Here is a 16210-nt window from a genome sequence, read left to right on the forward strand (position 1 = left end):
AAAGTGATTCAGTTTTATATATATATATATATAAAACCTGAAGTAATTTCTAAGCATTGTCTGTAATCCTCATTACTTCTGTAAGGTGGGTATTTTTATCTTTATATTATACGTAGGAGAGCTAAAGTTCAAAAAGATTATTTAAATTTCTTGTTCAGGGTCACACTAACAGTGATTAGCAGAGATGGGATTCCCACTCAGATCTGGCAGGCTCTAAAGCTGTAATCTTTCTACTACATAATACTGTCTTTTATTAGAGGAATGATTTAGGTGTGGTTGAGAGTGACCTTTTTACTTTTCTTAGCTTTGGGTAGCAGGCTTTGTAGTTGCTTTTCGTTTTACCTGTTTACACTGCAATGAAGTAGAAGGAGATCAATGAAAATTATTTTTACAAATCAAAATTATTCCCTTTAAACAAGTCATTCTTGTTGGTGTGTTTTTATAACCATTTTTCATATCTGATGAGCCCCTGGCTGTTTCTTTTTACTTTTGAATAGTGATCACTTTTTTCTCTGTCATTTTGAGTTCTGCTCAAAATGCTTCTATAAACTAAATTTCATTTTCCAGGTAAAAGATGGTCTGAGTTATTACTGTCCTTGTACTCAGTTTGTGACTTTTTGATGATTAAGTTTTAACACTAGATTTTTTTCTATATGAAATAAGTATCAGCTGTTAGTATGTACAGTTATCCTAACATTTTAATCCCAAAGGACCTTTGTTTTTCCAAGGAATGTGAGGACATTTACTCTCTCCAACCTTCAAATGCAGTAACTGAGACTTTGAGAGGGTTTGACTATTCATATGCATAGAGAAAAGTAAAGGTTCTCATTCTTCTTCTGTAGAGCTGCTTCATATCTCAATGACAATTAATGTCCAATTCAACAAGCCATTATTTTGAGGAAAAAATAATTTCTACCAAAAATAATTCCAGAATGATCTTTTATTCTTATGCTAGTATATCTGACTTAAACCAGTGACTTCTGATATGTTTTATATAGTACGCCTGAACAGGAGCAGCTAATGGTAGTGTGGCTAAGTTGGATGATAAAAGAAGAAGCTTATTTTGAAAGGTAAGATGACTTTTTGTTTCAGTTAGCTGAGTAAGTTTTTCTTATCCCTTTCTTTGGAAATTCATATTTTCTTTTCTGTTTCAACAGTACTTCAGGCGTCTCTGCTTCTTTTGGGGAGATGTTATTGTTGGTTGCTATGTACTTTCATAGCAACCAACTTAGTGCTATCATTGACTTGGTCTGTTCTACTTTGGGGATGAAGGTAATTTCCTTTTATCTTCTTTCTAAAGACAGTGTTTCTAAGCTGGACATTTTCTTGTAATGTTAAGTAAATAGATTGTTTTCATTTTGAAATAATTTTAGTTGTTTAATAGTTTGAAACTATCAAGAGCTCTTAGGAAAAAATACATTATGAAAACACTATTCACAAGAATAATAGGTGTTCTATGTAGAAAACTTAGAAAACACAATAAAGAAGGGAAAGATATAATTCCATGTTCAGAGATATCAGGTACTGTTAATAGTCTGGTATCTGTTCTTTCTTTAAATTGATATACATACTTTGTAATTTTAATGAATTTACCAATATATGATGAGCACTTCCTCATATCCATAAATATTCTAATACAATATAATTTTTTTTTTTTTGCGGTACGTGGGCCTCTCACTGTTGTGGCTTCTCCCGTTGCGGAGTACAGGCTCCGGACACGCAGGCTCAGTGGCCATGGCTTATGGGCCCAGCCGCTCTGCGGCATGTGGGATCTTCCCGGACTGGGGCACAAACCCGTGTCCCCTGCATCGGCAGGCAGACTCTCAACCACTACGCCACCAGGGAAGCCCTAATTTTTAATGGCTGCATTGTAGTTCATCATATGGACCGATCATGATATTCTTAATGGATCTTTTCTTATTTGCCATGTAGATTTTCCAGTTTCTGAATAATGCTTAGATGAATATCCTTATGTATGTAAATATATGCATAAATATATACATGTATATCTTCAAACACTTTTTGGATTATTAGGATGAAGTTCTAGAAAGCAGTACTAAGTAGAAGTATGGTGATGTTAAGCTGTTTAATGTGTATTGCCATATTATCTTCCAGAGAGATTATACCAGTTTAACTGTTGTCATTAGTGAATGAGAGTGCCTATTTTCCTAAACTCTCACCATCACTGGGCATTACCATTCTTTTTAATCTTTGCAAATACGGTGAAAAATCGTCTTACTTATTTTGCATTTCTTTGATTACTAGTAAAACTATGGTTATTATTTTTTATAGTTACAGTTTATAGAGAAGTTTTTTTGGGTAGTTTTAAAAAATCTATGTGTTTTAGCTGGTTTATTTCTTTTGTGAAAGGCTTATTGACGTCCCAGTTTTTCTATAGGGATTTTTATTGATTTATTTTTCCTTTTACTGATTCAGAAGGGCTCTTTATATGTAAATGATATGCTCTTATGCCTTATATAGCATATTGGGTTGGCCAAAAAGTTCCTTCGGGATTTTCTATAACATCTTATGGAAAAACCCAAAGGAACTTTTTGGCCAACCCAATATTTCGTTGATTTCAAGACATATTTTACCCAATATTGAAACTGGGATTCATTTTACAGTTGATGTGTAATGTTAATGTGGTAGTGTTTCACCTCTTTTTTTCTTGAAAAGCTACTATTAAATCTGTGGTGCATCTTATAATCCTTATTGTCTTTAAAAGTGGAGAAGTACAGGGCTTCCCTGGTGGTGCAGTGGTTGAGAGTCCGCCTGCCGATGCAGGGGACGCGGGTTCTTGCCCCAGCCCGGGAAGATCCCACATGCCGCGGAGCGGCTGGGCCCATGAGCCATGGCCCCTGAGCCTGCGCGTCCGGAGCCTGTGCTCCGCAACGGGAGAGGCCACAACAGTGAGAGGCCTGCATACCGCAAAAAAAAAAACAAAACAAAAAAAGTGGAGAAGTACAATATAATATGTCGCAGTTGATTTTTCCCAGTCTTTTTTGCCATGTGAAAATTATTATTTTCAATGTGTGCAATACATTAAATATTTCTTTTGTGGTTCTTTGTTTTTCTGCTTAGAAATGTTTTTCTTTCCTTAGGTTTATAGAAACGGTCACCTATATTTTCTTCTAGTGTTTTTGTGGCCTCATGTTTTAAATTTAAATTTTTAATACATTTGGAGTTGATTTTGGGTATGGTGTCATGTGCAAATCTTTATAGGTATTATCCAGAAAGATAGCTATCCTACCTCCATTTATTGAATAATCCACTTCTTCCCACTGACTTGAAATGCCAATAATGGTATGTTTACTAAGTACTTTTATATGTTGGTTCAGTTTCTGAGGAAAACCACACTTTAATGTTGGGTTTGAGAAGCTACTTCTGAAATAGAGTATTTGAACATTAATTTTATATATCACAGTCATTTTAGATAATAAATTTACCAGAGAAAATTGTGCTTTATATATTTTATTTTCACATGCTGTTGAAATTCTTTTGATTGTTTTAGATTGTAATTAAGCCAAGCTCCTTGAGCAGGATGAAGACTATCTTCACACAGGAAATTTTTACTGAGCAGGTACTTCTTTTAACTTTATTCTTAGGTACTTCTTTAACTTTCTTTTACAACATTCTTTGGGGAAAAACTTGTATGTTTCAGTTTAGGAGCATTATATAGTTTTTTTATTCCTTTTTAGTTTCCAGTGATGATTTATTTAATCTTAGAAACTTCTGTAAAGAATAATCCTATTTAAAATTTACTTTTAAAGCTATTTACTAATACAGAAGCATGTAATAAATAAATTTACATATTTTGGAGACTTTGAATAGATACTTAAGAATATAGTCTTAGATATTGATGGTAGCTCACATAGGGTAATCAACTGGTATTGTCAGGAGAAAAATAACATAGAAACCTCTTTAAACCTTTTCAGCTGTGAGGTACATGTCTAACTAGATGATAAGCTAGAGTCTAAATTTCTTATTCTAGTATTTACCTGTTCTTATTTAGTTTCAGCACTTTTGTCCATGGGTAATCCTAATGATATTTTATTTTTCCAGTGATGGAGACTATTCTTTTTTTTTTTTTCTTTTTTAAAAATTGAATTATAGGTGATTTACAATATTGTGTTAGTTTTAGATATATAGGAAATGATATGGTTATACATATATATGTGTATATATCTATATTCTTTTTTAAATTCTTTTCCATTATAGTTCATTACAATATATTGAATATAGCTTTCTGTGCTATACAGTAAATCCTTATTGTTTATCTGTTTTATATATGATACTGTGTATCTGTTAATCCTATACTCTCAATTTATCCCTCCCCATCCTTCCCCTTTGGTAATCATAAGTTTGTTTTCTATGTCTATGAGTCTGTTTCTATTTTGTAAATAAGTTCATTTGTACTGTTTTTCAGATTCCACATATAAGTGGTATCATACAATATTTTTCTTTCTCTAACTTACTTCACTTAGTTTGATAATCTCTAGGTCATTCCATGTTGATAAAAATGGCATTATTCCATTCTTTTTTATGGCAGAGTAATATTCCATCTCACACACACACACACACACACACACACACACACACACACACACCATTCATCTGTTAATGGACACTTAGGTCACTTCCGTGTCTTGGCTATTGTAAATAGTGTTGCCATGAACATTGGGGTGCGTGTATCTTTTTGAATTAGGGTTTTTGTCTTTGACGGAGACTATGCTAAAATTTAAAATTAATTCCTGGGACTTCCTTGGTGGCGTGGTGGTTAAGAATCCGCCTGCCGATGCAGGGGATACAGGTTCGATCCCTGGTGCAGGAAGATCCCACGTGCTGCAGAGCAACTAAGCCCATGCACCACAGCTTCTGAGCCTGTGCTCTGGAGCCTGCAAGCCACAACTACTGAAGCTCACGTGCCTAGAGCCCCTGCTCTGCAATTAGAGAAGCCACTGCAGTGAGAAGCCCATGCACCACGACGAAGACCCAACGCAGCCAAAAATAAATAAATAATTTAATTAGTTAAAAAAAATAAATTAAATTAGTTGCCAGGTTCATTTATCGATTTAAATCTCATAATACAAAAATATGTATATCTTAAAAAATGAAATATTTGAAAATACTCATAGATCTGTAATTCTTCTTTTTTTTTTTTTTGGCGGTACGTGGGCCTCTCACTGTTGTGGCCTCTCCTGTTGCGAAGCACAGGTTCCGGACGTGCAGGCTCAGCGGCCATGGCTCACGGGCCTAGCTGCCCCACGGCATGTGGGATCTTCCCCGACTGGGGCACGCGGACTCTCAACCACTGTGCCACCAGGGAAGCCCAATTCTTGCTTCTTTTAGTTTAATTAATGTTCTCGGGAATTCCCTGGCAGTCCACTGGTTAGGTCTCTGCCTTTTCACTGCCAAGGGCGTGGGTTCAATCCCTGGTCAGGGAACTAAGATCATGCAAGCTGCGTGGTGCAGCCAAAAAAAAAAAATTCTCATTCCTTTACCAAACTCTGCCTTCTCCCATCAATGCACATACACTCCCACATAACAGTCACACATAGGATGTAGGAGACTCATAAGTTATTTTTCATGTGTTTAGTTTGAACTAACTGGAAGACACCTTTGGGGAGGGTGTCTGAAAGACAATTAGTGGTCTGTGCATGACACAATGAGAATAACAATAAAAATTCCTGTTTATATTTATGTGATACTTTATAAGTCACATATATTTTTCCAAAGAAATTTATTTCCCTCTCGCAAAAACCTTTTGAAGCAAGTAAGACAATATTGTCTCGTTTTGTAGATGTGAAAATAGACTCAGAAGATAAAATGACTTAGCTAAAGTCATTGACCCCAGATTTTATGATTCCAAATTTTATATATTTTTTAATCTTACTCTAACCCCCATCAACATATCTGTGTTCAGAAGCAAATTTTAAAATGTAGAGAACTTTACAAATACCTAAATGTATGATGCTACCTCATCACTCAAAAATAATTAAATCACGTAATAATTGGTTTTTATCATTCCTTCCTGAGGACCACATTTGTATTAAGTTTTGACAGTCTACCTGGCTAATCCTCCCTCTTTCAGAATAATTTTATATTTGGTTCTGTCATATGTATTAATACTATTTTTCCCTTTTAGGTTGTCACAGCTCATGCAGTTCGTGTCCCGGTCACCAGCAACCTGAGTGCCAACATTACTGGATTTTTGCCTATTCATTGTATTTACCAGCTTCTGAGGAGTCGTTCCTTTACAAAGCACAAAGTATCAATAAAAGTATGACCTAACATTTATATTTCAAGCTACAACCTAAGTTAATGCTTTCTTCCCAGTTCCGTTTCAATTTGTAGACCTTTGCTGTGGGTTTTGTGTGTGAAGTGTGTCTAGTTACTTGTCGTTTATATAGTTATAGTAAATAGGCTCTCAATTTCAGATTTTTTTTAAAAATTTTTTTTTGCGGTACGTGGGCCTCTCACTATTGTGGCCTCTCCCATTGCGGAGCACAGGCTTCAGACGCGCAGGCTCAGCGGCCATGGCTCACGGGCCCAGCCGCTCCGCGGCATGTGGGATCTTACTGGACCGGGGCACGAACCCGTGTCCCCTGCATCGGCAGGTGGACTCTCAACCACTGCGCCACCAGGGAAGCCCAATTTCAGATTTTTAAAACAGTATAACTGTTCAGTTATTTACAAAATGTACACTAGTACCTTTTAAATTCTCAGTAATATCGTTTAGCTATTTCATTAAACCTTAGTAAAAATTGCCGTTTTCTGTACTTGGTTTTGTTCACCAAACTGAGAAAGTTGCTGGTTAGCCATGGCCAGTATTCGTACGTTTGTCATAAGGACATCTAACATCTAACTTGAACATATTTTTGATATGTTTTCAATTTGTTATGTAGTTGGCTATACCAAACAGTTAAAAGGTCCTCTAAAGAAAAGGCTGAACCCCAGGAGGTAAAAGAAATCTGTTTGGACCATTTCTAAGAGGCAATTTTATTTATAAAGAACCATGAACAATATATACATTGATATATCACATTTAATTATCCTTATTATCATGATTTAGTGAAGTTATTTTCCATCTTGATTGTATCGTCTGCTTCTTTATATTTTTAGCAATATAATAGATAAGAATTACGAGTCCAAATGCCCACCCAGCATATCTTCTTGGCCTCTATTTGTGTAGATAGTTAATCTCCCATAAGTGGTTGCCAGAGTCACTTTCTTAATCTGTCTGAGGGTTTGTTGTGAAGAGCTGTCCCTCTCGCTAAATTTCTTTCTGTTGTGGGGTCTTCTACAGCAACACATATGGTGCTCTAAACACTGATATAGAAGGGACTTAACAGTGTTTTTCCCACTACTTGAAAACTAATAGATTAAAAACCCGAAGTCCAAACTCAAAACTCATCATTTTAGATTTATCTTCCACTTCACGGTATTCTCAACTTTAGGGTATAAAAGTATTTCCTATTTTTAGGGGCTTCCCTGGTGGCGCAGTGGTTGAGCGTCCGCCTGCCGATGCAGGGGACACGGGTTCGTGCCCCGGTCCGGGAAGATCCCACATGCCGCGGAGCGGCTGGGCCCATGAGCCATGGCCGCTGAGCCTGCGCGTCCAGAGCCTGTGCTCTGCAACGGGAGAGGCCACAGCAGTGAGAGGCCCGCGTACCGCAAAAAAAAAAAAAAAAAAAAAAAAGTATTTCCTATTTTTAAATCAAAGACAACTGTGAAACTGGATAATAACTGCTAAAAGTTAATAGTTTCACTGATTCATAAATCATGTAAAATTATATGTGCTTTTAAAATTTTGCTTGCCTTTTCTTATTGCCATAATTGATTTGGTGCCTGCAACCTTCTTTTTTAGGACTGGATTTATAGACAGCTCTGTGAAACCTCCACTCCACTCCATCCTCAACTACTTCCTCTGATTGACGTGTACATAAATTCTATACTTACTCCTGCATCTAAATCTAATCCAGAAGCCACAAATCAGCCAGTCACAGAACAGGAGATACTCAATATTTTCCAAGGAGTCATTGGGGTAAAATAGTGGCTTTTCTACATTTATTAGCTTATTTTTCTTTTATTCTTTGGACTGACTCCATGTTTTTTCCCTGATTATTAGAGGAGAACAACTTCTAGGTGGTTCTGAATTTAAGATGGTATTCAGTTTTTTTAGATTACTTATAAATATTAAAAGAATGGTATTAGTTCCAAGTAGTTTGCTGAATAGGCACTTTTTGAGGAATTCTTTCAAGAGCTCCATTTTCCTTTTGTTTTTTTTTGGCCGCGCTGTGCCCCTTGCATTGGGAGTATGGAGTCTTAACAACTGGACCTCCAGGGAAGTCCCAGGAGCTCCATTTTAAAGCTTAAGGAGTGCTGTGGAAGTTGTGTGTTTACCAACGGACTACATGACATTTCCACACATTCAACCAGCTTTATTTAGTTTCCTGGGGATCTAAGATCTACCTAGACTATTAATGGAAAACTTGAAGAAAATCTTTTTTCTCCAAATATACTTAACTGTCCAATATCATTTTTAGGAATTATTTTCTTCGTGGTAATTTCAGATAATACTTGAGATTCCTGTAAAGCTTTTTGAGAAGCAGCCTGATGGGGCTGCTGTTGCCTTTTTTTCCCTATCTTCTTTTTTTTGTGGTACGTGGGCCTCTCACTATTGTGGCCTCTCCCGTTGCGGAGCACAGTCTCTGGACGTGCAGGCGCAGCGGCCATGGCTCATGGGCCCAGCTGCTCCACGGCATGTGGGATCTTCCCGGACCGGGGCACGAACCCGTGTCCCTTGCATCGGCAGGCGGACTCTCAAACACTGTGCCACCAGGGAAGCCCTATCTTCTTTTTTTTTTTTAAAAACAGTAACTTTAAAAAAAATTTATTTATTTTTGGCTGTGTTGGGTCTTTGTTGCTTTCTCTAGTTGCAGTGCGCGGGGGCTACTCTTCGTTGCGGTGCATGGGCTTCTCATTGCGGTGGCTTCTCTTGTTGCTGAGCACGGGCTCTAGGGCGCGCGGGCTCAGTAGTTGTGACACGTGGGCTCAGTAGTTGTGGTGCATGGGCTTAGTTGCTCCACGACATGTGGGATCGTCCCGGACCAGGGTTCGAACCCATGTCCCCTGCATTGGCAGGTGGATTCTTAACTACCGCACCACCAGGGAAGCCCCTTCCTATCTTAAAAACTGTTAAGCATGTTGCTTTTCATCTCCCAAGCCATCTCAAATTTAACTTAGACTTCACATTGTCTCTTTGAGTTTAATGCGAACACAGCAACACTTCTCCCAACTTGTTCGAGCTTGGGAGCAGCAACACTGAATAATCTATTTTGAATGCTTTTGCTATCAAAAAGCACTCATGAAATTTAACAGTATTTTAAAGTATTTATAATATTACCTCCAGGGTGACAACATCCGCCTTAATCAGCGTTTCAGTATCACAGCACAGCTTTTGGTGCTTTATTATACACTGTCTTACGAAGAAGCTCTCCTAGCAAACACAAAGACTTTAGGTAAGTTGTGCATAGGCGAATGTTTCTAGTGATAGTTCATCTTATTTGCTTATATTTTGTTACTCTCTAGGCTGCTGTATGAGAAAATAAGGTCAAATATTCTAGCAAGCTCCAGCATCATTCTGCAGTCTTCGCAATGGAGGCATTGTGTACTCTGATGCATAAATACACGCATGTGTGGGCATATAACCACCTCTTAAGGCTCAGTGCTGCTTTTAGCGGGCTGAATTAACGGGTAACTGAATTGTTTGTATTTTAACAATTTTAGTGACCTTACTAACTAAATGTAAATTAAGAGATAAACCTAAAGGAACTGCAACTGAAATATTTTTACTTGATTTCAATCTGTGCCCTATTCTTCCTTCCATTAGTGTGAAGAGTAACAGTCTAATCAAAGCAGTAGAAAAAAACCAGTAGTAGGTTTTCCTTTGCCATTGAAATTATCACTGAACTAGGCTTTCAGACTTAGCTATTTCATATAATATCAGAAGGTTAGATTTAGCATAAATGATATCACTATAAAGTAGTACGTTTTCCTCTATTTGAAAAAGAATATTCACCTGTATTTTAGGCTTGTTAAATATATTTAGTTCCATATTTGAAACACAAAGAGTGTCATTAAAAAGTCGTAGGCATTGAGTATATAATGCAGGGAGAATTCTTTTAAGGGAGGTTAATATGTCATAGCTGAGTGGTTTTACTTTTTGAAAGTTATAAATTAAAGTTACTCTTCAGTGTGTGGCAGACCAGTTTCTTTTATTTTTCCGAAGTATTGTGTTTTAAGTATTCTGTGCATTTCTCGGCTGCTTTCTTTTCTGACTACAGGTGTCAGGGTTGTACAGATGATACACCACAACTGTAATTATAGCCTTTGTCACATCAGGGACAAGATGGGCTAATAATAAGCATTAGGGGGCTCCCACTTTTATCCACATGTAATGAATTCTTTTAAGGAATATGACCCTTGTGATTTAATGGATAGTAGGGGAATGAGTTACGAGGAGGTATTCTGGGGAGAACTCTGACCGTTAATATTGTAGCAGGGGACTAAGATACACCCTTAGTTTTTGTTTAAATTAATGTCTAGCAAAAAAAAATCTTAATACAGAAAAGTACAGAGACTAGTGTAGCCAACTTTGTGTATATACCATGCAGAATTAACAGGTCACTCAGAATTTTTTGGACTGGAAGGACCTTTAAAGATTATGTATCCCAGTCCCCAATGACATGCTCAGTTCAACCCTGGTTCGTGTGAAGCTGCTGTTCTTTATGCAATAGTCTGATGGATCTTAATTGGAAAGTTAAGGATTTTAGGTTAGGAGTACAACCCAGCCTGGATTGAGTCTTGGAAAAGGAACTGGGAGATTAGAGGAAAGTTGTTAGGTTTTTCTAAGATTCTAGGCAAAAGATGGTGGTGGTCTGGACTGGTAGCAGTGTATATGTATTTTTTTCTTTTTTTTTTTTTTTGGCTGTGCTGGGTCTTCATTACTGCGTGCAGGCTTTTCCCTAGTTGTGGCGAGAGGGGACTACTCTTCGTTGTGGTGCACTGGCTTCTCATTGTGGTGGCTTCTCTTGTTGTGGAGCATGGGCTCTAGGCACGCGGGCTTCAGTAGTTGTGGCGTGTGGGCTCAGTAGTTGTGGTTCGTGGGCTCTAGATCGCAGGCTCAGTAATGGTGCAGGGGCTTAGTTGCTCTGTGGCATGTGCGATCTTCCTGGACCAGGGATCGAACCGTGTCCCCTGCATTGGCAGGCAGATTCTTAACCATTGCACCACCAGGGAAGTCCCTGTATATGTATTTTGAGGGTAGAGCTGAGAGGTTTTGCTGATGGATTCATGAGGTTTGAGAGACAGGAGCCAAGGTTGATGTGGAGGCTTTTGGCCTAACCTATAAAATGGCTATGGACTGAAATAAATGAGCAGGTATGTGGGGGATCAGGAGCTCGTTTTGGACCTATGGAGTTTGAGATGTCTGATAGACTTTCAAGTGGGGATGTTATGGAAACAGTTGTAAATACTGGCTTAGAATTTAGGGGAGATACCAGCACTGAAGCTTTGAGATTCTTCAGCATATATATGGTATTTAAAATCATGACATTAAGTAAGATTACCAAACGGGAAGGTGTAGGAGGAGACTCAGGAGGATGTGTTGTCCTGGATGCCAAGGAAAGAATGTTTCAAAGAGGAGAGAGAGATCACCTGTGTAAAATGATGTTGATGGATCAAGTAAGGTTAGGACTCAGCTGATGACCGCATATAGCTTGCTGGAGGTCCTTTGACCTTTACAGTTTTATTAGTAAAGTGAACACTTGTTTTTAGGATGAAAGCCTGATTGTAGTGGATTCAAAAGAAAATTAGAGGAGATATACTGGAGACAGTGCGTACAGACAGTTCTTTTGAGGAATTGTAAAGAGAAGGAGAGAAATGAATGTGATCATTGGAGAGGAAAATGAGGTCAGGAGAGGACTTTTTTTTTAAGGTGAAAGAGCTAAGAGAATGTTTGTATTCTGTTGGGAGTAATCTAGTAGAGAGGGAAGGCTGATGAGAGAATCCCTGGAGGGATGTCCTTGATAAGTGAGAGGAGATGGGATGTAGAAGACAGATGGAGGGATCAACCTTTCCTTGGAGAATTTTTTCCCATAGTTCAGGAGATTTTTTTCTAGTCTAGTTTCTTATCTCCACAGGGAATAAATAATTGGAGAATATGTCACAACATGAGAGAATTTTGCTTTTCCACAGCCAAAAAAGATAAGTATTCTTCCTCAAATTTATTCGTACCTGTGAAGTTGTGTTGTAGTTTCAGTAGCTTGTTAACTGGTCTGTGGTTTTGGCCTTTATATTAAACATTATTAGCAGCCACCAGGTAGCTGTAGAAGCTCAAATATGGAATTCTGACACTTGAGATAGAGCCAAGTATTAGAATATCATAGTCATTAAAAAATGGGTTTGTATACATACATATTTTTTCACATATGCATATTTTTGATTTGTTTTAAAATATTTATAATACATGTGTATATATTAATTTTAGTTAAATAGTGTATTGATCCAAAAGAATATGTGTAAGAAATAATAATATAATAAATCCCTGTGTACTAATACCCAATTAAAATATGAGCATTACCATTATATTTCCAGTTTTTATACTTAAAAGTGTTTCCTATTTATTACATCTGAAGACTTTATTACTAGGTAAAAGTTTGTTTTTACATGCTTTTGAAGTAAAAACAATACTAATGAATATTGAACATATGAGAAACTGTTTATCTGCTCTTAAAGCAGCCAGTGGGATCCTAAACACAGTCTCACTCTTAAGTAGCTAAAAGTATTACTTGCTTAACTCTCTCCCTCAAGCTTAACTTCATTTAAAAACAGGGTCTGGCTGCCTTTTCTGCTTCTGTCCCGTTTCGTGTGAAGTTTCCTCCTTTGTCAGCAGCAGAACAAGACACATACTGTGGTATTTGGGAAACTGTAATGTTTACTGCCTCTGAATTCCTGAACTTGAAGTTTTTCTTTGCACTCGATAGTTAATTATTTTCTTCCTAGAAGAAAGTTAACTCTAACCGCCTCTATCAAAATGCAGAAACCTTTAAGCAAACACTGGCAGATGTTTTTTCTTGGCAGCTTGAAGTTTCAGTGCTGTAAAATCAAGTTTGACCAAAAAAGGTTCGAAGAGTTAAATGATTGTAGTGTAGAGTAACCGTATAAGAATTTTAAACTTATTTCATTATTTACCTGATTGCTTTCATATCTTAATGCAAAAGAACTGGCTTTTAAAATAAAAACATTTATTAAAAGTGTGTTTACTGGAGGAAATTGAGGAAGTGAAAAATGTACAAAGACCGAAGTAAAACCCATAATTCTGCTGCCCAGAGGTAATCACCATAGAATTTTGCTAGAAAACCCTTTAGTCTTTGCACATATGATAACATATGATAACTTTCACAAAGTTGGAATCATATGTTTTTAATCTACCCTTTTAATTATTTATTTATTTTTTTTGCGGTACGGGGGCCTCTCACTGTTGTGGCCTCTCCCGTTGTGGAGCACAGGCTCCGGACGCGCAGGCTCAGCGGCCATGGCTCGCGGGCCCAGCCGCTCCGCGGCATGTGGGATCTTCCCAGACCGGGGCACGAACCTGTGTCCCCTGCATTGGCAGGCGGACTCTCAACCACTGCGCCACCAGGGAAACCCCAGATTTGAATCTTTGATAAGCGACACGTTGGGAGAAAATTGGAAGTGTGAATGCTCATGTTGAATATATAAAACCAATGATCTTCCCATAGGCCTTTCATAATTATAGTTTAGTCTTTTACTGGAAGATTAAGTATCCTTGATGTTGTATTTCACAGAGATGTTAAAGAGAAATAATTGCTTTAGGTAGGGCTTCATGGGCTGCTAGTTCTTTGATGGAATTATTAAGATGTGAACAGGATTTTGTCTTCAGTTTCATAGGTCCAGAAACTTAAATGTTGATACTTTACCCTAAGTTGATCTTGGGGACTGTAGATCTTAATAATACTGGCAAACATTTGAGTGCTTGTTATGTGCCAAACACTATTTGAAGCTCTTTACACCTGTTAACTCATGTAAACCCTCACAACAATTCTGTGAGATAGGTACTGTTGTCTTTATATTACAGGTGAGAACACTGAGGCACAGGGAAGTTAAGTGACTTCCCTTAGTTGTAAGTGTTGGAACCAGGATTTGACCATCACTGGAACTTATATATATTTAATATTAATCCGTTTTTATTATTCAAAATTATCTTTACTAATAATCTGTCTTTAGCATTTTGCCTAGTTATAATCAATCTATTTATCTTAATACCATTTTATATTCCATTTTTCCTGTTTAATGTTATTTTGTACAAACAGTAATATTATTTTATATCCATCAAGATGGGCCACAGAGTTGTGGTTTCAAATTGGTTTTTAGTATTGAATTTCTTTTTTCTTTCTTTTCTTTTTTCTCTTTTTTACCTTTTGACGCTCTTCCCCTATTTCTTTTACCCCTCATCCCCTGCTCCTCTGGCAGCCACCAATTATTTCTCTGTATCTTTGAAGGTTTTTTTGTTTTTGTTTTTTTATGATTCCACATATAAAAGAGATCATATGGTATTTGTCTTTCTCTGTCTGACTTATTTTACTTAGCATTATGCCCTCCAGTTCCACCCATGTTGTCACAAATGGCAAAGTTTCATTCTTTTTTATGGCTGAATAACGTTCTATTGTATGTATATGTGTGTGTGTGTGTGTGTGTGTGTGTATGTATCTCATATTTTCTTTATCCATTCATCCATTGATGGACACTTAGATTGTTTCTATATCTTGGCTATTGTAAATAATATGGCAGTGAACATGTGGGTATATATAATCTATTCAAGTTAGTGTTTTCATTTTCTTCAGATAAATACCTAGATGGGAAATTGCTGGATCATATGGTAGTTCTATTTTTAATTTTTCGAGTAACCTCATACTGTTTTCTTTCTTTTAATTAATTAATTAATTTTTTATTTATTTGTTTTTGGCTGCATTGGCTCTTCATTGCTGTGTACGGGCTTTCTCTAGTTACTGCAAGCAGGGGCTACTCTTCGTTGCAGTGTGCGGGCTTCTCATTGTGGTGGCTTCTCTTGTTGTGGAGCACGGGCTGTAGGCGTATGGGCTTTAGTAGTTGCGGCATGCAGGCTCAGTAGTTGCGGCACACGGGCCCTAGAGCACGTGGGCTTCAGTAGTTGTGGTGTGTGGGCTCAGTAGTTGTGGTGTGTGGGCTTTAGGGTGCGTGGGCTTCAGTAGTTGTGGCTCACGGACTTAGTTGTGCCACGGCATGTGGGATCTTCCCGGACCAGGAATTGAGCCCGTGTCCCCTGCATTGGCAGGTGGATTTTTAACCACTGCACCACCAGGGAAGTCCTTCCATACTGTTTTTTGTAGTGGCTCCACCAATTTACATTCCTACCAATAGTGCACAAGTGTTTCCTTTTGTCCTTATCTTCATCAACACTTGTTTATTGTCTTTTTGATAATATTCCTTCCAACAGGTATGAGGTGATAGCTCATTGTGGTTTTGATTTCCATTTCCCTGATGATTAGTGACGTTGAGCATCTTTTCATGTACCTGTTGTACCTCTGTATGTCTTCTTTGGGAAAATGTCTATTCAGATCTTCTGCCCATTTATTAAAAATTTATTTATTTTTAATTTATTATTTATTTTTGGCTGCATTGTGTCTTCGTTGCTGTGTGTGGGCTTTCTCTAGTTGCGGTGAGCGGGGGCTACTCTTCTTTGCAGTGCATGTGCTTCTCATTGTGGTGGCTTCTCTTGTTGCAGAGCATGGGCTCTAGGCGTGCAGGCTTCAGTAGTTGTGGCAGGCAGGCTCAGTAGTTGTGGCTTGCGGGCACTAGAGTGCAGGCTCAGTAGTTGTGGCGCATGGGCTTTGTTGCTCCACAGCATGTGGGATCTTCCCGGACCAGGGATCAAACTGTGTCCCCTGCATTGGCAGGCGGATTCTTAAGCACTGTGCCACCAGGGAAGTCCCCTTCTGCCCATTTTTAAATTGGATTGTTTGGTTTTTTGCTCTTGAGTTATTAAATATATTTTGCATATTAGCCCCGTATCAGATATATGATTTGCAAATATTTTCTCCCGTTTAGTAGGTTGCCTTTTCATTTTATTGATGGTTTCCTTTGCTGT

General features: G+C 37.8%; 1 protein-coding gene across 8 annotated transcripts in view; it reads left to right on the forward strand.

Annotated features, from left to right (window-relative positions):
* Nucleotides 1–16210, forward strand: part of INTS2 (integrator complex subunit 2) — a 60777-nt gene that overhangs the window by 25408 nt on the left and 19159 nt on the right. For 7 of the 8 annotated variants that reach the window (XM_030763152.2, XM_030763151.2, XM_022552559.2 and 4 more), the window contains exons 10-15: nt 999–1070; nt 1158–1272; nt 3512–3580; nt 6146–6280; nt 7868–8044; nt 9413–9521. In XM_030763152.2, coding sequence (XP_030619012.2) covers nt 999–1070; nt 1158–1272; nt 3512–3580; nt 6146–6280; nt 7868–8044; nt 9413–9521 — 677 coding nt within the window. The remainder of the gene's footprint in view (nt 1–998; nt 1071–1157; nt 1273–3511; nt 3581–6145; nt 6281–7867; nt 8045–9412; nt 9522–16210) is intronic. The other variant, XM_089900964.1, reaches the window with a different exon arrangement.

This window comes from Delphinapterus leucas, chromosome 19 (genome assembly GCF_059928025.1).
Source record: "Delphinapterus leucas isolate spDelLeu-1000000601 "Yukka" chromosome 19, BTC_Dleu_Yukka2, whole genome shotgun sequence".
Classification (NCBI taxonomy): Eukaryota; Metazoa; Chordata; class Mammalia; order Artiodactyla; family Monodontidae; genus Delphinapterus; species Delphinapterus leucas.